Source organism: Pleurodeles waltl, chromosome 3_1, assembly GCF_031143425.1.
Source record: "Pleurodeles waltl isolate 20211129_DDA chromosome 3_1, aPleWal1.hap1.20221129, whole genome shotgun sequence".
In the NCBI taxonomy this organism is placed as follows: Eukaryota; Metazoa; Chordata; class Amphibia; order Caudata; family Salamandridae; genus Pleurodeles; species Pleurodeles waltl.
The window spans coordinates 1,264,070,420-1,264,092,305 of NC_090440.1; the positions used below are offsets into that span (position 1 = coordinate 1,264,070,420).

Below are 21,886 nucleotides of genomic sequence, written 5' to 3' on the forward strand. Positions count from 1 at the left end.
ATAATCACAACATGCAATGAAGTGTATTGTTTGGAAATATGAGATACTGACCAGCTGCTCACCATTTTTCCCCATAGATTGCAACCGCTGCGGATGATTAGGAGATGGAGACACCCCCCTGTGTACAGACCCCTGATGGAGTTGGCAACAATGGAGGACAGGCACATTATCCTCAACTTTAGACTGGACAGGGACATAATCACAGAACATTGTGCCCAATTGGAGCCTGACTTGATATCTGCTATCCATCACCCCACTGGGATCCCCCCTCTCGTGCAAGTTCTATCAGTGCTCCATTTCCTGGCAACTGGTTCTTTCCAAGTGACAGTGGGCTTGGCAGCAGGAATGTCAAAGCCAATGTTCTCAATTGTGCTGACCAGAGTGTTGTCTGCCCTGATTAAGCACATGTGAAGCTACATTGTATTTCCCCAGGTGGAAGATTTGGCCACAGTGAAGGCTGACTTCTGTGCAATGGTACATATCCCCAAGATTACTGGGGCAATTGATGGTACACATATTGCATTTGTCCCCCCCCCCAGGGGAGATGAACAGGTATTCAGAAATCGAAATAGCTTTCACTCAATGAATGTGCAGATAGTGTGCCTGGCGGACCATTACATCTCCCATGTCAATGCAATGTATCCTGGTCTGTGCATGATGCCTTTGTCCTGAAGAATAGCAGCATCTCATATGTGATGGCTCAACTCCAGAGGCACTGGGTGTGACTAATAGGTGAGCCCTGGTTCCCACCCAGTAAATGTTGGTGTATGGGTATGGTGTGGGCCCTAAGGGTTAGTGTGTGTCTAACAGGTGTTCCTCGATATTTGCAGGTGACTCTGGTTACCCCAACCTCTCATGGCTACTGACCCCTGGGAGGAATCCCAGGACAAGGGCAGAGGAATGTTACAATGAGGCACATAGGCGAACAAGAAGAATTATAGAGAGGACATGCGGCCTATGGAAGGCTAGGTTTTGTTGCCTCCATCTCAAAGGTGGTTCCCTGTACTACTCACCCAAGAAGGTCTGCCAGATCATCATGGCATGCTGTATGGTGCATAACCTTGCCTTACGTCGCCAGGTGCCTTTTCTGCAGGAGGATGAGGCTGGAGATGGGCGTGTAGCAGCAGTGGACCCTGTGGACAGTAAAGATGAGGAGGCAGAGGATGAGGACAACAGAAGTGCAATAATTCGTTAATACTTGCAATGACACGCAGATAAGAGAGCGCAACTTCACTTTTAATTGACAGTTTTGTGTTTGACATTGTCACTGGCAGGCTGATTTTCCCACTTCTATGGCCACTCACTGTACCCTTTGGCATCTCTATTTGTAGATATTTGTGCCCCACTATCGCTCCTGGTGTGTTGGCTGCAGCCAACTACAGGTCATTCCTATGTTTACATTATTGTACAGTTGTATTGCAGTGTTTATACCTTGTTTAACTAATACATAGTTAAATCAATTGACATACTCCATACTTGTATTTTTTCAAAGGGTGTATATTTAAGTGCTAACAAGTAGAAGGGGATGTGCAATGGGCTGGGGTGATGGAGGAGGAAAGTCCAGGATAGAGTCCAATCTATGTGGATCACAGGTGCATTGTCTAAGGGGGCATAGGAAGGGGAGCAATGGAAGTTCAAGGTGGACAGGGTGGCAGGGTGGGACACAAGGGTGACATTCAGGCGAGTCCTATTTAATGGTGGGGGTCTTGGCAATAGTCTCTGGCTTCTGCCTGGATCACAGGGAATGTTTGTGGGGTGGTTCTCCTTCTGGAGGGGGAGGGGTGCTGGTGGCCTGTTGGTTCTTTGGTGGGGCCTCTAGTCCACTAGCGAAGGCATAGGTGGAGGGCTGTTCATCGGTGTGGCTAGTGGTAGGGGCCCAGTGGTGTGCCATTTCCTCCCTCATAGTGTTGGCCATGTCTCCCAGCACCCACTGCAATGGTGACCAGGGTGGTGCTGATGTCCTTCAAGTCCTCCCTGATCCCCAGGTACTGTCTTTCCTGCAGCTGCTGGTTCTCCTGCATTTGTCCAGTATCTGGCCCATCGTCTCCTGGGAATGGTGGTATGCTTCCAGGATCACGGTGAGTGCCTCCTGCAGAGTCGGTTCCCTGGGCCTGTCCTCCCCCTGTCGCACAGCAGTCCTCCCAGCTTCCCTGTTGTCCTGTGCCTCTGTCCCCTGAACCGTGTTCCCACTGCCACTGACCCCAGATCCCTGATCATCCTGTGTTTGTGGGTGGCCTGGGGTCCCTGTAGTGGTGGACACACTGCTGATTGACATGTCCTGGGGACAGAGGTATGTGCCGGCTGGGTGGGTACTGTGCTGGTGTTTCCTGAGGGGGGAGGCTCTGTGGTGGTATGGGACTGTGCCTGGGTTACCGACTGTCTGGAGATCCCTGATGGGCCAGGTTGGTCATCCAGATCCAGGCGTCCAGAGCTGCTGTCACCACTGTGGGCCTCTTCTGGGGGGGACAGGGTATTGCTGGCACCTCCTCTCCGATGACGTTGGCTGGGGGACCTGTGGGGATGTAAATGCAGTGTTATTGTTTCTGCGTGTGACATCTTGTACATGGGTGTGTTGCCCTCTATGGTTGTTTTTGCCCTGGCAGCTTTGCCTTGTCTGAGTTGTTATTTGGTGGGCTAGCTGTTTCCCTCTAGTGTGCACGCTTTAGTGATAGTTGTCCATGCAGGTCTGTGATGGGTGTCCATGCATTGGTGTTGCATGCAGGCCTTGGTATTGGGATGGGTGGGTTGTGATGGTGGGGTGTGTGGCAGGTGGAGGAGTGATGGGTGTGAGAGTAAAGGTGGAGTTCTGTTGGCGTAACGGTGTGGGTTTGGATACCGCCAGTTTATCACTGACCTTTGGGCTGGTGGACTTGTGTATGTGGCTGTATAGTGACAAATTGCTATGTGTGTTTCATAATATGGGTAGGGGTGATCCGCTGTGACGGCGGTATGGTGGCGGCAGTCAGCATGGCAGTAAGCAGTACTTACCGCCAACGTCATAATGAGGGCCTAAGTCTTTAGAAATTCATATAACCGGTTCAACTTATCTAATTTCCTTCGTTTTGATGTCACATTACTGATACAAATATTTCCTATTTTTATAAAGTGGTTTGGGATTTTATTACTCTTTTGTGATACATGAATGCTTTACACACTTGTCTCCTAAGTTAAGCCTTGTTGCTCGTTGCCAAGCTACCAAGGGTTGAACTGGGGTTAACTTATTGAGACCTAACTGAACCTAGTGGGGGTTAGTGGCCTATTGCTAAGTGTACTTACCTGCCCTTACCAACAATCCACTTTCCAACAATTTATAAGAGTTTTTTTTAGTGTTCATTAAAATCTTGGGGGCATATTTACAAGAAAGTGGTGCATCAGCTCTGATGCGCCACTTTTCTTCCATCACCCTGAGCCTCCCTAACATCACCATGGTAGCTCTGTATTTACTATACAGTGCACCATGGCACACATTAGCACAATAGCGTCATAGTTTATGGCGCTATTGTGGAGCTTTGCTGGATTGGTGCCATAAAGTATGGTGCTAGCCCAACAAAGCACAGGGAGGCCCATAGGTTATAATGGTATTGTCAATTTAGGGGCATATTTATACTCTGTTTGCACCGAATTGGTGTCATTTTTTTTTACTCTAATTCGGTGCAAAACTAACTCCATATTTATAATTTGGTGCTAGACCCCTCTAGCACTAAATTTATGGAGTTAAAGTCATTTTTTGAAAGTGGAGACCTACTTTGCCTTAATGAGATGCAAGGTAGGCGTTCCCGTGCAAAAAATGACTCTATGGCCTTAACGCCATATTTAGGGGCATATTTATACTCTGCGGCATATTTATATTCTGTTTGCACTGAATTAGTGTCATTTTTTTTTTACTCTAATTCGGTGCAAAACTAACTCCATATTTATACTTTGGTGCTAGACCCATCTAGCACCAAGGCCCTGATTTAAACTTTTTTTGCACCGCATTAATGTCATTTTATGACAATAAAGTGGCACAAACTTACAAAATATTGGCCCTTATTTATACTTTTTGCTAGAGTTTAAAAAAATGACTTTAGTCGGGTGGGGCTGGCAGTATAGAAGAAGAGGGTTTAGCACCAAAAAATGGCTTTAGGCAGGCTAGAGTAAAAAAAAATGACTCTAACCAGATTAGCGTCATTTTATGGTGCTAACCAGATTAGCGTCATTTTATGGTGCTAAACCTACCATGCCACATGACTCCTGCCTTACAAAAGGCAGGAGTCATGCCCACCACCCCACTGGCCAGCACTGAGGACAGGGGTCCCCTGGGCATGGCCATTGCACCCGGTGCCATGTATGGGGTCCCCCATCCTCGCAGTCCCTCTAGTGTGGGTGGGGGTGCCCCTAGGGCCTAGGGAGGGCACCTCTGGGCTTATTCTATGGTGTTCCACCATGGAAATAGGGCCACAGGTCCCCTAACACCTGCCCTGACTCAGGTCTTAAAAAATGGGGCAAAGCAAGCTTTGCCCCATTTTTTGACCCCTCCTCCCTCCCTTGCACCGTTTTTACATGGGAGTATAAATATGGTGTTAAGGCCATAGAGTCATTTTTTTGCACGGGAACGCCTACCTTGCATCTCATTAAGGCAAGGTAGGTTTCCACTTCCAAAAAATGACTTTAACTCCATAAATTTGGTGCTAGACGGGTCTAGCACCAAAGTATAAATATGGAGTTAGTTTTGCACTGAATTAGAGTAAAAAAAAATTAAGCTAATTCAGTGCAAACAGAGTATAAATATGCCCCTTAGCGTCAAAAAATGATGCTAATCTGGTCAGAATCATTTATTTTGACTCAAAACTGCCTAACGTCATTTTTTTTTAAAGCTAGCCTACCCTTTGCACCGGCTTATCCATTCCATAAATATGGTGCAAGCCGGTGCAAAACTTTTTGGGGAAAAACTGCTTTGTGCAGTTTTGCACCAAAAAGTATAAATAAGGCCCTTAATGCCTGCCCTGAGCAGGAGGTAAAAATGACGTAAAAAATGGTGCAGTGAAATCTTGTAACTTTCACTGTGCCATCTTTTTTTGGCCTCCCTGCGTGGAAATGCCCCCCCCCCTTGCATACATTATACCTTGCGCAGGCTACAAAGTGGCGCAATGCATGCATTGTGCCACTTTGTAAATATGGTGCACAGTGGCAGCCTCCCTAATGTGGCCCTTAGTGTGAAACAAAATGATGCTGGGGTGGCCTAAGGAGGCACAGGGGCTTGTAAATATGCCTTTAAGGGCCAGATATAGGTAGGAAAAATTTAGCGAGTCGGAAATTGCGAGTCGTTGCGACTCGCAATTTCCGACTTGCTAAATGGTATCCAAGAAGAAAACGTGACTTCAATTTGCGACTCACAATTGAAGTTGCACCGCAGATTGCGAGTCCGCTGTTTGCGAGGTCGCTTTTTGCGACCGCGCTAAAAACGAACACGCAATTTGCGAGTGAGTGTCGCAAATTGCGACTGTGCTGCAAATTGAATGCAGGTGCTGCAGAACACTCTGGAAAACACTTCCTGGCTCATGATGATGACATCACAGCCAGGAAGTTTACAAATACACCTGGGAGGAGGGAGGACCACACCCATTTTAACAGCAAAACTGCAAACAGAGGGAACAGCAGCTACCATGGCTGAGACACCAAGGAAGCGCAAACTCAAATTTGCAGAGAAAGAGCTGGAGGTGCTGACAGAGGAGTGCTGCCAGCACCATGACCAACTATTTGGGAGGGCAGCCCTCACCGTGCCAAAGGTGGAAAAGAGAAAAATATGGATGGACATCCAAGACAAAGTGAACTCCCTGGGTGTCAGCCACCGGAGCATCGAAGAACTCAAAAAAAGGTGGTATGACCTGCGCTCCCGGACCAAGGAGATGGTGGCAGAGCGGCTCCGGGGGGTGAGGGGCACTGGAGGGGGACCGTCCACAATACCACCACCCACACCCCTGGAGGAAAGAGTAGAGGAGACCCTTGAGCCTGAGGCAGTGTGCGGGATGGGAGAGCTGGATACATCAGAGCCAGGACCATCAACCGGTGAGTACCATGAGACATGCATGTACCCTCAATAATGACATACCCCCACCTACCTTGTACACAGTAGCATGCACAACCAAAATAGCTCCATTTCAGAGTTGCAACCACCAGAATGGTGCATTATGGGCAATGTAGTCAAGTAGGCAGTTGATAGGCAACAGTTTATTAGGAAGTTGATAACAGATAGTAGATACTGACAGTGTGCCCCCTATGTCCCACAGGTCTCCCACAAGACACCCCCACCAGCCAAAGCATCCAGGGGCCAATGGTCAGCCAGCAGCCAACAGATGACTCAGGACCAGCCACCACTGAGACCTGCACCACCAACACTCAGTCCCCTTATGATACACCAGTTGCCATACTGGTGTCTGATCCAGCACCTGGTCCCAGCCACAGTACCACTGTAGAAGACATGGAGCCTCCACTGTGTCGCAGGCGACGTGTAAATGTACCATCACAGCGGCAGGCAGAGTCAGGGGAAGCCTCGATGACGCGTGCTGAGGCCGAACTCCTATGGGGTCAGCGTCTGCAAAAACGGGAGATTAGGAGAATTACAGGGGCATCGCGGCACATGGAGCGAAACCAAGGCAGTAGCATGCAGCTTGTGCACACGTAGTTGCAACAAATGAACACACATATGGGCGACCTTTCACTCTCCATGCGAGAACTTGTGGCTGGACTCCTAACTCAGACAGAGGGTGCAAGGCGTTGTGACAGGCAGCTACTTAACCGGCTGGACCGCATGTCTGCCTCCATAGTCAGGCTGGCTGTGAACACTACTGGCCTTTCTAGGCGCACAGTCAGCCTCCAAGTTGACATGGGCCACTTTGCCAGTGATGTGGCACGTGGACTGGGCCATCTCAGCCACGCTGTTGACATAATGGAGGCACGGCAGGTGGCCAGGGGCGCGGCCGACACGCCGCAAGACAGCGAGGAGGTTCCACCATCAGCAGTGTCTCTGCCAGCGACACCAGGGTGTTGCGCAGTGGAAGGGCAAGGCAGGGCACTGCTGACACCCCTGGTACCAGTCATGCTGGCCGAGGCCGGCGTAGGATCTGAGCTCCACACTGTCCTGGGGTTGGGGCACATGAGGTCAATGTGTCCTCATGCCAGGAGGACTGTTACAGCCCCTGAACTGTTGACAATGTATATAGTTTTTTTGGTTGCACAAATTAAATCACTTGTTAGTTCCACTTAACACCTGGACTCTTTGTGTGTGACATTAGTGAGTGTGGTGACAGTTAGCACGTACCTTCCAAAGTATTGGTTTGCAATGTGTTCCCGTCTCAGTCTGCCTTGATTTGTGATGCTTCTATCCCCATGATGGCGATGTGGTAGCTCTTGCTCTTCATCCTCCGAATCTGGGTCTTCAGGGGTGAGAGGTAGCCCACGTCTGGTGGCAATGTTGTGCAGTATAGCGCATGCGACAACAATCTTGAAAGCTGTTATTGGGGTATACTGGAGGGCACCTCCACTTCTGTGGAGGCATCTGAATCTTGCTTTCAGCAGTCCAAAGGTCCATTCTATGATATTTCTGGTCCTCTTATGTGCACTGGTGTATCGCCTCTCTGTCTCATTGCTGGGTGTTAAGTACGGGGTAAGTATCCATGGTCGAAGTGCATATGCACTGTCACCTGTTTGGCACAAAATGCACAATGTTAGCAGGGCATAGATGGGTTCCACATTGACCTGTGTGTATGTCTGCAAGGTGTATTCAGCTATACCTAGGAGGTATCCGTCTCCAAACTCTCCACGTTCTAGGCGTTGGTGTATCCCCACTGTGTATGAAAATGTAGGAGTCATCTGTACTCCCAGGAAATTTGGCAACCATGTCAGTGATAACATAATGGGCGTCACATACTACCTGGATGTTGAGTGAGTGGGTACACTTCCTATTGCGGAACAGATATTCCAGATTTGCAGGAGGGCATATTTGTATATGTGTCCCGTCTACACACCCTATGACATGGGGGAAGTTGGCAATCCTGTAGAATTCCAACTTGGTGCTATTGATTTCTGCCTCATTCCTGGGTAGGTATATGTATCAGGACATGTGTGTGAGTAAGGCATATAGGAATGCCCTGAAGAACCGTGAGAGTGAACTTTGGGATACCCCACCTGCCACGGCAATGACCCCTGATAGCTACCCGAGGCCAAGAGGTGCAGTGAGCAAAGCACTTGCACATGCGTAGGGATGGCGCAGCCGCGCACAGTCTGGTGTTGTAGCTGTGGTTTGAGTAATTCTATTAAATCTAGTATTGCTGCACTGCTGAGTCTATATTTATCACAAATCTTCTCCTCAGTTTGTTGGAAAAGTGTCTGCCTGGTTCTGTATATCTTCTCCTGTCTCTGGCTCCTCCTCCTCCTCTGCTGTGCGGCGTGGGCTCTCCTCCTCATTCCTATCACACATATCTCCGCCATCTTGAGTAACCCAGATGCCTTCTGGGTCTCCTTTTATACTTTGGTAATGGTTACCACCTGCTCTGAGTTAGTGGTAACTTGGAAGTGCAAAATGGGCTTTTTGCGACTAGTCGCAATTTGCGAGTGGCTATTGCATATGGTTTGCGACTCGCAAATTGCGACTTCCTATTTGCGGGTCGCAAAATGGGGTCGCTATTTTTGCAAGTCGGTAATGGCTCGCGATGCATTTTGCGAGTCGGGAATGGGATTTCTGCATCCCATTTCCGATTTTGCGGGGTCGCAAATTGCGATTCGGGCCATTTGCGACTCGCAAAAGTTTCCTACATCTGGCCCTAAGTACCTTATCTATGTATAGCTCTATATGTTTGTTTATATATGTATATATATATATATATATATATATATATATATATATATAAATATATAATACATCACTATTAGAAACGGGGTCTTTGGTTGGCAGTCAGGTTACCCCCCTGTCCAATTAAGGACCCTCACTCTAGTCAGGGTAAGTCACACACATTCCAAATTATCCTGTGCTCACCATCTGGTTGCTTGGCACTGAGCAGACAGGCCTAACATAGGAGGCAATGTGTAAAGTATTTGTGCTATAACTCATGCAATAACACAGTATAAACACGACAAAAATACACCAAACAGGTTTAGAAAAATATAGAATATTTATCTGATCAAAACAATCAGTATTTGATAAGTACCCGTTGAAATATCACTTTAGAAAATGATAAAAAGAGTCTTAAGTTCTCATAAGAAATAAGTATCTCTTGCAAGCAAAAGTACCTTGTTTGCGTCTAAATTATCCGCAAGGGACCGCAGAGGAGGAGATGCATGGAAAACAGGGAGGTGTGCGTCGGTTTCTCCGGGTGCACACAGATGATGCGTCGATATTTTCCACACAGCTAGGGCCTTGAGTCGCTTTCCAGCTTGGGGACTTGGATCCTCTTTGAGTTGTGCGGTATTTCTGCACCCCAGGGATGATGAGGCTAAATCCTGGGCGTGTGGGACGCAGTCACGGGACCTGTGTCAATCCTGTGGGCGATGCAGGGAAATTTCTTTCCTATGGCAGGCACTGCGTCGATTCCCCTTCTTAGGAAGTCGGGCTGCGTCGTTCCCACTTGGCAATGCATCGATCCAGTGGGGAATGCGTTGAAGTTCTGGTCGCAACACTGGCACTATGGAGACCTCCACTCGGGGAGACAGGCTGAGTCATTCCGGTTTGGCATGCAGTGATTTTCTCACCGCGGTGCAGGCTGTGCTTCGATTCCAGCAGGCTGTGCGTCAATATTTTTGCAGCAAAAGGAGTTCTTTGCAGAGATGAAGTCTTTTGGGCCGTGAGACCTAAGAAAACAGGAGGCAAGCTCAATCCAAGGCCTTGGAGAGCACTTCTCAGCAGAGCCAGAGGGCAGCAAGGCAGTAGGGCAACAGCAAAGCAGCAGTCCTTCTCAGAAAAGCAGTCCAGATGAGTCCTTTGGGCAGCCAGGCAGTTCTTCTTGGCAGGTTTCAGGTTCTTGGGCAGAGTGTCTGTCCCAAAGAGTATCTTGAAGTGTCAAGAAGTGTCTGACTTCAGAAGTGGCTGTAGAAGTGTCTGTCTGTGATGGTAAAGTCAGAGGCCCTGTTCAAATCCCCAAATGTGCCTTTGAAGTGGGGGATACTTCAAAGAGTGGCTTAGAAGTGCACAAAGTCCCCTTTCAGTTCCATCATGTCTGCCAGGGACCAGTAGAAGTTTTGGAAGTCCATTGTGTGAAGGCAGGCCCTCCACCTTCCCAGCCCAGGAAGACCCATTTAGTTTGCAGATGTTTGCAGGTGTGACTAAGCATCCTGTGTTTGGGGTTGTCTGAGAGAAATGCGCAAGGGAGCTGTGTACTAACCTAGCCAGACGTGGATTTTAAGGCACAGAAGGATTTAAGCATAGAGAAATGCTCACTTTTTAAAAGTGGCATTTCTAGAATAGCAATATTAAACCCAACTTCACCAATAAGCAGGATTTTCTATTACCATTCTGGCCATACTAAATATGACCTGGCTACTCCTTTCAGATCAGAATCTACCACTCAAACAGTATATGAGGGTAGCCCTAATGCTATCCTATGAAAGGACCAGGCCTCACAGCAGTGTAAAACTAATATAGGAGTTTTACGCTACCAGGACATATAGAACACCCATGTTAATGTTCTGCCTTTTACCTACGTAGCACCCTGTCCTGTGGGCTACCTAGGGCCCACCTTGGGGGTGACTTATATGTATAAAAAGGGGGGTTTAAGGCTTGGCAATTACTTTTAAATGCCAAGTCAAAGTGGCAGTGAAACTGCACACACAGGCCTTGCAGTGGCAGGCCTGAGACATGGTTAAGGGCTACTTATGTTGGTGGCACAAGCAGTGCTGCAGGCCCACAAGTAGTATTTAATTAACAGGCCCTAGGCACATGTAGTGCACTTTGCTAGGGACTTACAAGTAAATTCAATATGCCAATTGAGTATGAGCCAATGTCACCATGTTTTAGGGAGAGAGCATATGCACTTTAGCACTGATTAGCAGTGGTAAAGTGTATGGAGTCTTAAAGTCAGCAAAAATGAGGTCAGAAAAAGAGAAGAAGGAAGGCACAATGTTTGGGGCACAACAGATAGGCCAATTCCAACAACAACATATGTGCAGATTTATATATATTTATTTATGTAAGCACAAGGCAGTGGGCAGAATATATATATATATATATATATATATATATACACACACACATTTCCACCAACTGGCTCTCCCACGAACCAAAGGAGCACCTTAATGTTCTCAAGCACAACGTATTCCGGCTGCCGCCTGTTTCAAATGCTATGTACAAATGCACACTCGCGCATCATGCTTTAAATCAATTATCCTCATTTGTAGAACAATTTGCATAGAGAAAGCACTAGAATATCCCATGTTTTTTGCTCAGTTTAAACGCCGCCATTTAAGTATGCTAAAATGAGGCACACTCATCCTTATTCCATTTTTATTGCGAGTGACATTTTAATGATCCATTTATTGTTCCCCATTGCTCTCCACCTATTATTTATATATATATATATATATATATATATATATATATATATATATATATATATAGTTATTTATGTAAGCACAAGCAGTACCCACTAGCAAACCTACTGCTGTTCTGAAGAAAGGGCTGCAAGTTTTAGACTAAGAGGAATATGAAAATAATAATGACTGTAATAATGAGATCAAGGTACATTACTTAAAACAACTCTGAACTATTTTATTTTTTATATGCAGTCTTTTACAGGCATGGTTTGGGTCCTGTCTTTACAAGAATCAGAGAAAAATAACTTTGAAAGGAAAATTGCATTATGGAATAACATGCTATTACCTATCTCTGATGCCGCACAGATCGATATGTAAATCACTGAAGTTCCCCAGGGATCCTTGCTGCACCAAGATGAGGTCCTTGGGCTGGTTATCAATAAAGATGAGCCTCATGCAGCCTTGGAAAGCAGTGATGGGATTTAAACATTGAGAATCACTGGAATTATTCGGACACCCTGCGGGAAAAAAGAAGGCCATTAAAATGATGATAATGATATCTTCTAGCAGCTCGGTTCCAAGCCCCAGAGGTCTCAAAATGCCTGACATTTCAAATGTTGCAATATTTTTGTGCTATATTTTAAGTTAAGAAGCAAGACTCGATAATCTGAAATGTCACACAAAATGATGCTGTAGACAGGGCAGGTCTTTAATAATATACCAATATTATCTAAATGTATTCATTTTCAATCTTAAAGTACAGGGAATAGTTTACTAGGCATCTATTTACAACAATCTACCATTAAAGATGAGAGAAGAGTCTTTTAATATGTCAGCTTCTATGTGTTTGCAAAATTGTATCCTATAAAAGTGTTTGGGCTGAGACCGTTCATTTTTTATGCGATGCATGATACAAAGGAATCAGAGGCTGTAATTTGACCAAAGTGCACAAAACAAAGGGCACTCTACCAAAATTACTGCTGTTTCAGAAAGCAAAACACAGGGATACCTCAAGGATTTTAAGGGCCCTCGGTCAACCATGTTTCTGATGGCCCCTGTTCCCAAAAACCTTGAATTTGTGATCCATTTTTCACACTCAGTGAATTAGGCCTTTACTTTCCTGAAATGGTAAAAGAAAGAAGACAAATGGCAGGCACCCATGCGTGTAACATCCTTCTTTCACTGAAGCTGCCCATTGCCTTCATCCTCTTGCAGCACACAGGTTGGCATGGGTATGAACCAGCGACATTCCAGTTTGATGCTATAATAATATTCTTTCGTGTACACTTATGGTTTACTTGCCCACATTTTATGACCAAAAGATGTACAGGAAACAACATCACATGAACTCTAACCTGACCATGACATGAATTTCAACCTGATCATGACATCACATGTAAATGATCACGCAGTATATGACCTTGAGGAGACCGCAGGAAAAGACAATCTGGCCTTTGATTCGTAGGTCTTCACTGTGGGGTGGAGGGGCTCGGCTAAACTCTTAGGAGTATATTATTGTTCACCATACAAACATGGTAGCAGATGAGCTTTGCTTGTCCGTTCTAGTTTAGCCATTTGCCACCCATTGTTTATGTATTAACTGTGCATGGTTTTCTGCCCTACCCTTTCCTTTTTTAGTAATATCCTAAAGTCCTAGAACATGTAGTGTACTGTTTCCAGTAGTTTCCGTACTCTCAGAGCAAACATGGTCTCTAGCTTCAACCTTCTTCACAAAATTAAAGTAACTCTACCTTTCTTTTGTGTCTCCAAGAGTAACAAGCATTTGCAATGCAATTGGTCTCGTGTTTGCTCAAGTTAGAGCTATTAGCATTGTAATCTCCTAACCAGACTTTTCTTGCCACATAAATTGAAAATGAAATATACAACAGTTTCACATAACTAACCAGACTTTTGTTGCCATATAAACTGAAAAGCAAAAGTTGCACATAAGCGAGCCGACTGCACCATCAGCAAATACACAAAGGGGAATAAAAGTTCACTTGCAGTGAAACCTAACGGCAAAAGTTCAATTATCCATGTAACTTGCAAAAGTGCAATTACCTATGTAACAGGATCGTAAGTTTTAAGTAGTTGGCCGGTGCACTTGATGGGGGCTAAACAAAAAAAGGCATGACGTATGCATGCCTTTCACTAATGAAAGCTTGCAGATTTTAAAAGGCAAGCCTACAAACCAATGAAAGTGACTGACGGGAAATGAGCATGGTTAGAAACCCAAAGAGAGATTACAGCAGGGGATGGAGCGCTTGCGCGCTCCTTGCTAAAAAGGAGTTAGGAAATGAGCAAAAGAAGAAAAAAGACAGGGGTAGAAAGGAGAAGAGAGAGTGAAAGGAAGAGGGAGGCGGTAGCATGGTAAAGGTTTATAGAACAGAGGAGATGAGAGGAAGAGATAAGGGATGAATTATATGACTTCATGACCCATATTTATTTCTTTTCTTGCTAACTATATGAACATATTTTGAATACCACTTCGCTAATGTCTAACTGAAGGCTACTAACAAAGGCTCGTGAATGACTGCTCTTTTCACTAAAATGGAGTTTGTCTGTTCACTCACCTCCAAAATAGTATCTGTCTCCCGAGTAAATCTGCAGTAGGTTGTTCGCATCAACAGGAGATGGGACGCCATTATCTAAAGTAAGGGTTATTCGCTGTCTTCTTGCATTTATGTTAACCATGTGCCACAGGCCATCATTCAGATCCACACCTAGAAAACACAATAGTTAAAAGCAATTGGCTAAGAGAGACAGGCTTTTCAGATGACATGGCACACAAGGAAAATGAAAAACTTTTAAGGAGTATTGTTCTGACTCTATTCTCTACAAATGTTTTTCTCTATACATTACGCTGTCGAAAAGAAACCTATAAAGTAATGGTGATTGATGAACTTTACAAATAATGTGGTGTGAACACTCTCTAAAAATTGCACAATGCACATGCAAAGCTGACTTACTCTATAAGGGACCAAAGAGTTGTCTCCACACAAGAAATATTTTTTTTAAAAATTGAGCAAATAATACATTGTATGCCAAAATGCAAACATAGATTAGCTAAGAATCCATAGGCTTTATCAGGGAGCAAGAACTATTCCACTGCTTCATTATGTCCTAATCAAGCCCACCTCTCCCCAGTGATGCTAGGGGAATCATCTTCTCTAAAACAACTCTTAACAAAATAATGACAAATCAGTGCATTTTTAGTACACTGCCTCAAAAGGGTTAGCTACCAAGCCATTACCTCCTCACCTTTTTTACTCGTCCCATCCCATACCTTACTGTGGCCATTCACTCCCTTATGTCAGCCATCTAAAGCTGTTTCATTTAGGAAAAGAACTTCATGGTGTATGAAACCTCCCCTTCCTCAGACTTACAGTTTTTTCTTTTTTGTTCCCTTCCCTTATGGGGCTGTTGAGATGTTGCAGTAGCCCCTCATGCTACTGAAGATATGCCATATTATTTGTACATGTTGTTAACACATGAGTATGGCACTTAATTAGCGGGTGCTAGGGCAGCCCTCACGAGTTGCTGGCAGCAATCCTTTTGGGATAGTTTGGACTGGGTGTGTTATGGCTGGCTGGGAACCACTGTAGATGTGCCTTTGGTTGCCGGGGCACTGCAGGCTACTTTGGCCATTTAATGGGCTGCTTGAATAGCAAACTTCTCCCAAATGGTTACCAAAGCTGCACATCTCCCAGGAGCAGTCTGTTGTTTTTACCCTGATGCCATGTGCGTAGCCGTGTCTCCCTGAGATCGGCTTTCATTTTTTGAAACAAGTGCTCTCGCTCTCAATAAACTGGATTGATCCCAGGGGCCAGTGTCTGTTGCAAACAAATTTCTGGTGACTTCGCATATGCGAGTTTGCAGGAATGCAGTCTACGCTCTTACTTTCCTTTGAGTGTTTACATGTTCCTGTATGCAGCTGCCTCATTCTTCAACCTCCTCTTGGGCAGTCGTTTGCTGCTGCTGTGTCACACTTGGAGGATCAGGAAATATAGAGTCCCCTCCTCTCACCTTTTTCTATCTACATGAGGTGCCTATTCTCTGACTGAGTCTGGTATAGTTTGCTGTTGCAGGACCCTTGGAGTATTTATGGATCCTCGTTTCTCTCATGTTCTCTCTCCTTATGGGCTTTTGCTCAATAAGCCATGGGCAAGCACTCTCACAAGACACAATCTCCTCTGATAGACTCATCATCATCATCATCAGCTTTATTTCGGCGGTAGGCCATAAAAGCAACATCCTATCAATAACAAGTAAAAAAATATATATATAGACAATCTATTAAAATACTTTGCAGTTATTAAGATCATTGAAAAGGTAAAATGATAAAATCAAATAAATAAGTACTCATTTAGATAAAAAAATATCATTACAATTCATATTTGGTTTCTAATTGTTTCAATCATTTTACCCCCAGACGAAATCCTACAGGGCCATCCTTTCTAATTGTACTATTTCTGTATGGAAAGGGGCCACGTCAGGTAAAAAACATGCTTTCCCACTATTATTACTACGTGTTAACCAATGACCATGATATCAAAATGTATTCTACAAGCTGTAATGGTCATTCTTTAGATCTCACGATCTAGGCACTTCTCAGAAAACCGGTGACTGAGAACACTACCTTTCCGCTAGTGTCGCTTAACAACACACATAGATAGACTCCTTCATATTGTTTATGAGCATAGTCATAGACATCATTCACCTTCTATGTCTGAGGCATATCTTCTGGAGATGGTGTGGAAATTATCAGACGCCTACAATAAACAGCATGGCAAAAATTCTTTACCTGTTTCTTCTAGGTCTTCACACAGATCTCTTTGGTTGGTCTCCTCTCCTTCACCTGTTTTGCCTTGAGCTTCCCAAGATTATGATGAGGAGGGGGTATTTTTTCCTTCAGACTCTCCTTCTAAAGGAAAACATGTCTTAATGGAGGACCTGGAGCCCGTATTTTCATACATTTTGTTTAATGTCCAGCTTCCTCAGGATGTGGATCAACCCAGTACTAGTGGAGACTGGTTTAGGCAATTCCAGAAACCATAAATCCCTAATGTGCCTGAAAATTCAGAGCCTGCTAAAATGAGAATGGAGAGATCCTGAAAGAGTCCTGGTGCCTGGGTTCATGGGGAGACGTTATCCATTGGCACATGGGGAAACTGAGTTGCCACATACGTGATTCCTTCCTTTCTAATTTCATTGGAAGCCTTCTTTGCTTACTGAAGTTGTCTCCTTAACTGTTCCTGTGGATAGTAAGGTAGTGGCAGCCCTAAAAAGGGCACACGCTGGTCTCAACCTTTCTTTATGATATGAAATATATGAGGTGTATATTTATCAGTCATTAGTTAAGGATTTCCAATCTCTCTCTTCAGCAATCCAGGAAGGTGGGGATTGTCACATGTATTGGCCCACTTCAATTCAAGAAAAGTTCCTTTTGGTTATCACTTTTGATAATTTACTGGATTCTGTTATGGCCTCAGCAAGTTCAGTGGCTGCAAGACAACATTTGCATTCATGAAACTGGAAGGTGGAGGCAGCTCAAAAGAACTGCTTATTGAGTATGCATTTCCCTGGTAGCAGACTGTTTGATGAGGAACTTGAGGAGGTTATCAAAAAGTATTTTACGAGCCAGCAGAATTCCAACCATTTTGACCAACACAAATGAATTGGGATTCCTGTAGAAAAAGATCTGATCTGTAGTGGTGAGGCAGAACAGATTTCCACCAGCGTGGGTCTTGGTTTTGAGGCAAGCCTTCTCAGGCTTCTGATTCATCCTGTTTACTGATTGTGGAGGAAGGTTCTAAGGAGCCCTCCTGATGAGATCACACCGTCCCTTAGCCCTGTGGAAGAACTGTCTCCTTTTGTTTCAGGAACAATGCAGGATCTTGATTGGTGACAGTTGAATGGTACAAATGGTGACACAGGAATAAGTATTACAAGTATCTACAGAGTTTCAAGACCCTCATTGTTTTCAAACCTAGTGGCCTCGGAAGATGATCAAGAAAAGAGCCCAGAAGGACAGTATTGCCTCCTTACTAAAGGAGAAGGCTATTATTAAAATACCCATGCAGGAGAGGTGGTTGAGTTCTTTAGTAAAGTTACGTTTATTTTTGGGACCACCCCCATAACACTTCACATAAAAACGATTCATCTAAAACTGTTGGATTGTTATTCTCAAGTCTTCCTGGTATATATTTAGACAATTTACTTCAAGATGAATGCTTTGCAGCAGGTGATTATTTTAGTCATTCCTGGGAATTTTCTGACTAAGATAGGATGCTTAGCTGCATGTTTCAGTGGCTGAGACTTCACAAAGATTTCTCAGATTTGTGATTGGCCAGCACCACTTGGAGTTCTGATTGCTTCCCTTTGGCCTCAAGTCTTCTCCTCAGACTTTTACAAACATCCTTGCTCTAGTAATTGGCCTCTTGCATTCTCAAGGTGTAATCATGCATCTGTGTCGTCACTGTCTGACACAACCAGGATTGTGGAGACTCAACAATTCTGATTTCTTATCATCACCTGAAATCCCTGCTGGTTCCATCCCTGTATTGGGGCACTCTTTTGACACACACTTGAGGATGTTTTTTTTCCACAGGTGCCAGGCTGAAGAGCTTTCAATTGGACTTTGCTTTAGAAAACCAGAGGTGTCAACAAGGGACTGTCTATAGCTTTTAAGGCAGATGGTGAGCACTTAGGCCCATATTTATATTTTTTTAGCGCTGCATTTGCATCGTTTTTTGACACAAAATCAGCACAAACTTGCAAAATATAATTGTATTTTGTAAGTTTGCGCCGATTTTACATCAAAAAATGAGGCAAATGCGGCGCTAAAAAAGTATAATTATGGCCTTAGTCTTCTTGTGCTCTGTTAAAAGATATGATTGTTGGCCTTGATATTTAGTGCTGTTTCATTTTCTAGGCAGCAACCTTGGCCATCATTCCATGTTCTTGACTTTATCTGGGCCATGTGGCTTATCATATTCTGATCCATTGGCATTCCACACTAGAGAATTATGACAATAGGAATCCAGTGTCCATTTCAGCCCATCAGAAACTTCAGTGAATGATTTCTCCTTCTCTGGAGAGTGGTACTCCTCTTTTCCCTCCTGCTGTAGTGATCCTTACAACCAATGCAAACAGTTTGTGTTGGGGGCATTTGGTAGATGGCTCAGGGTCTTTGGACACTGAAAGAAAGCAGTCACTCCTCCAATTGGAAGAAGCTGAGGGCGGTTTACCTGTTGTTCTTTGCTCCCCTGTTGAGGAATCAGGCTGTTTGGTTCAGGTAGAAAACCGGGTAGTGATATCATATGAAAACCACCTTTTTGGCATTGGTTCCACTTCTCAATCTGACTCTCTTAATTAATTATTGGATGGAGTCCAATCTCCTCAGCCTCGAAGCGACTTACATCCAAGGAACACTATGCAATCAGGTAGATATTTTAAGTCATGTTTTTCCTTCATCTTAGGAGTTTTCCCTAGATTCCTAAATTTGTATCCAGATCTGAAGAAGGTGGGTGGTTCCAGTGGTGGACTTTTTGTCTCTCCTCAGAATGCTGAAGTCCCTCTTTTTTTTACACGTTTTCAGACTCAGGAGGAAGGGGATACCAATGATCTGATCAATCCCTGGCCTCCAGGACTCCTGTACACCTCCCCTCCTATTATCCTGATTCCCAGGTTTCTGGTGCATCTCCTGAGAGAACCTGCAGAGGTGATTCTGGTTCACCTACTTTAAATCACGGCCTCTTGGTTCCCTCTTTATCGGCTTTTGGCTTTGAAGGGAGAATGGCTTCTGCCTTTAACCCCTTTTCCTCTGAGTCAGCCTGTCATTCCACTACAGACGCTGACCAAGTTGAATCTTTAGGTTTTGAGGTTGAGAGGCAGGTCTCTTAAAAAAGGTCTGTCTGTCTCAGTATCTTGTTCTCTTCAGTCATCTATGTGACCTTACACCAATAAAGAGTACGAACATCATTGAAAATCTTTTGACCATTGCTATTGATGTAGGGACATGTCTTTGTTACCTATTCCTGCTCTCACAGAAAATATTCTCAGTTCCTCCAGGAGGGTTTTCGCAAGGGAATATCCATTTCCACTCTCAAACTCCAGTATCAACATTTGCAGGAGGTATCCATCACATTTCTCACATTTAAAGTTTTTTTTTGGTGACCATCACCTCTGCAAGGTAACTTGGGGAGGTGAATCATCTAGTGAGCTGTCCCCCATAATTGAGAATCTTTGATGACAGGGTCTTTTTATCTCTCAATCCAAAATTTCTCCCCAGGATCAATTCTTATTTTTGTCATGAAAAGGAGGTTGTGCTGTCATTTCTCCATTAGGAGCCTCTGCTGATACTTTTCTCTCTGTCCTTGATGTTGTTAGAGTCATTCAAATTTACCTTTCAGTTGAGCTTGAACAATCTGACAGTCAGTTCGTGAACTTTGGTACTTTATAAGGGGCTTATGGCAGCTTCCTGGGCAGAGTAATCTCGAGTTTCAACTAGAGATATATGTAAGACGGTTACACGGGCATCCCCTTCCACCTTTATCTCCTAATAAAGGCTCAATGTTGCACAAGCATCTGAACTTTTTTTCAGCTCTTGAATCCTACTGGTTTCAATGAGTAAGTAAGGTGGTACATTGTATGAACTTTCATGAACGATACTTTCACTTTCAATATCTAAGCATTGTTACAAATAGATTGGATTGAATAGCAATACATTCCTTCCTTCTATTTCTACAGTTTGGTGTCTCTTGAATTTTATGGATGCTGCTGAAAGTTTGATTGCTTGGGCATTTCCCCATTAGTAAGGAATGGGACGAGGTTAGGAAGATGAGGAGGTAATGCAGATTCTTCCTTACTTGTCCCATTCCTTACACCGCTCCCACTCCCCCTTCCTTTCAGCAGCCCTCCTGGGCTTGTAAAGAAATTGGAAGTTGGAGGAAGGGGATGGCATATATATATTTCATATAAAGAGAAGACAGCTTTACAAGGGTGGGATAATGGAGTAAATGGGCACACTCACTCCATTAGTAAGGAATGAGACAGATAAGGAAGAATCAGAGTAATGAAGATTACCAATAAGTAATCTATGCATTAATATTGCAGACAATTAAAACAAATCTTGTGCAATTTTGCGTTCCATTTTGTTTTTTTGTAACTGTAATAATACTCCCATTCTGCCTCTTTCATATAAATTCATAGTAAAACATTATGAGTCACAATCCTCATTGAAGTGGTGGGGTGAAAAAATTATAAGTCACATACAGCTTGACATATGTTGACTTGACTGATTGTATAATGATCATACCACCCAGGCTACAAAGACTTTAAAGGTTCAGAAAGATTATAGGACATGTGCAATATTAGGCCACTGTCAGCAATACTGACAATGGCATAAAAATCTGGGTAATTGCCTCCACACAATTCATGGACCATTGGTCACAGTGGTAAGTGCCCTTAGTCACTAAGGAGGGGACATGGGCAGTAAATGGTAAATAGCTTTATTATTATGGATAATTAATTAACACCTTTGCATATACAATTAAGGATTTAAAATTGAAAATAGAGCAAATTTTAGTATATGTAATAAAAGTAATAAAACACTCTTTTATGCTATTGAGTGCAAAGTGCAATTGCAGAGCATTTAGGCCCATATTTAAACTTTTTTTGTGGCACATTTGTGAAATTTTTGGTGCAAATGCAGCACAAACTTACAAAATACAATTATATTTTGTAGGTTTGCGCAGCTTTTGCGACAAAAAATGGCACAAATGTGGTGCCAAAAAATTATAAATATCGGCCTTTGTTTTTTAATTTAAAACAGGAGCCATCCTGTCCGGGCTCCTTTTATTCATAAGAAATAGTCAAGCAAAACTGCACATCTCATAGTCAGGGCCTTTGCCACATTTATCTGATTTGGGCTAAAGAAGTCTGGATAGGCAGAGTGCACTAATCTAGTTCTTTTGAAACATAAGATACAGGCTACCCATATTTGGCCAGTTTAGATAGGTCACAATTCGTCAGTTTTCGATCAAGGAAGTCTAAGTGGGCTGTAGCTGGAAAATAAACTTCCCAAATTTGCTCAGTTCAGATGGTTCTTTTAAGGCAATCAGTAGTGATATGGCCTCATTACAAGTTCTTGTGCCATATCGAAGAAACAGAGGTTTTAATAACGTGCAACGTTCATTCATCTGCGCAGGGCAACAGCATAACAGGTGATTAAATGACTCAGATTTGTATCCATAGAGCCTGCAATTTACTATCTTGGAGAGTGAGTGCCATTTTGGGTTTGTCTCCTGGAGCTACAGGGCTAGCAGCCTTGCAACCAGGACCTGTGTGTAGGAAGGTAGCCTCTTTCTAGCCTTGTTACCCC

At 44.0% G+C, this 21,886-nt stretch overlaps 1 protein-coding gene across 2 annotated transcripts in view; it reads right to left on the reverse strand.

Moving 5' to 3' along the window:
• Positions 1-21,886, reverse strand: part of LOC138285083 (contactin-associated protein-like 5) — a 1,227,365-nt gene that overhangs the window by 517,551 nt on the left and 687,928 nt on the right. For both annotated transcript variants that reach the window (XM_069224601.1, XM_069224602.1), the window contains exons 9-10: positions 14,076-14,225; positions 11,849-12,020 (exon numbers count right to left, since the gene is read on the reverse strand). In XM_069224601.1, the coding sequence (XP_069080702.1) occupies positions 11,849-12,020; positions 14,076-14,225 (322 nt within the window). The remainder of the gene's footprint in view (positions 1-11,848; positions 12,021-14,075; positions 14,226-21,886) is intronic.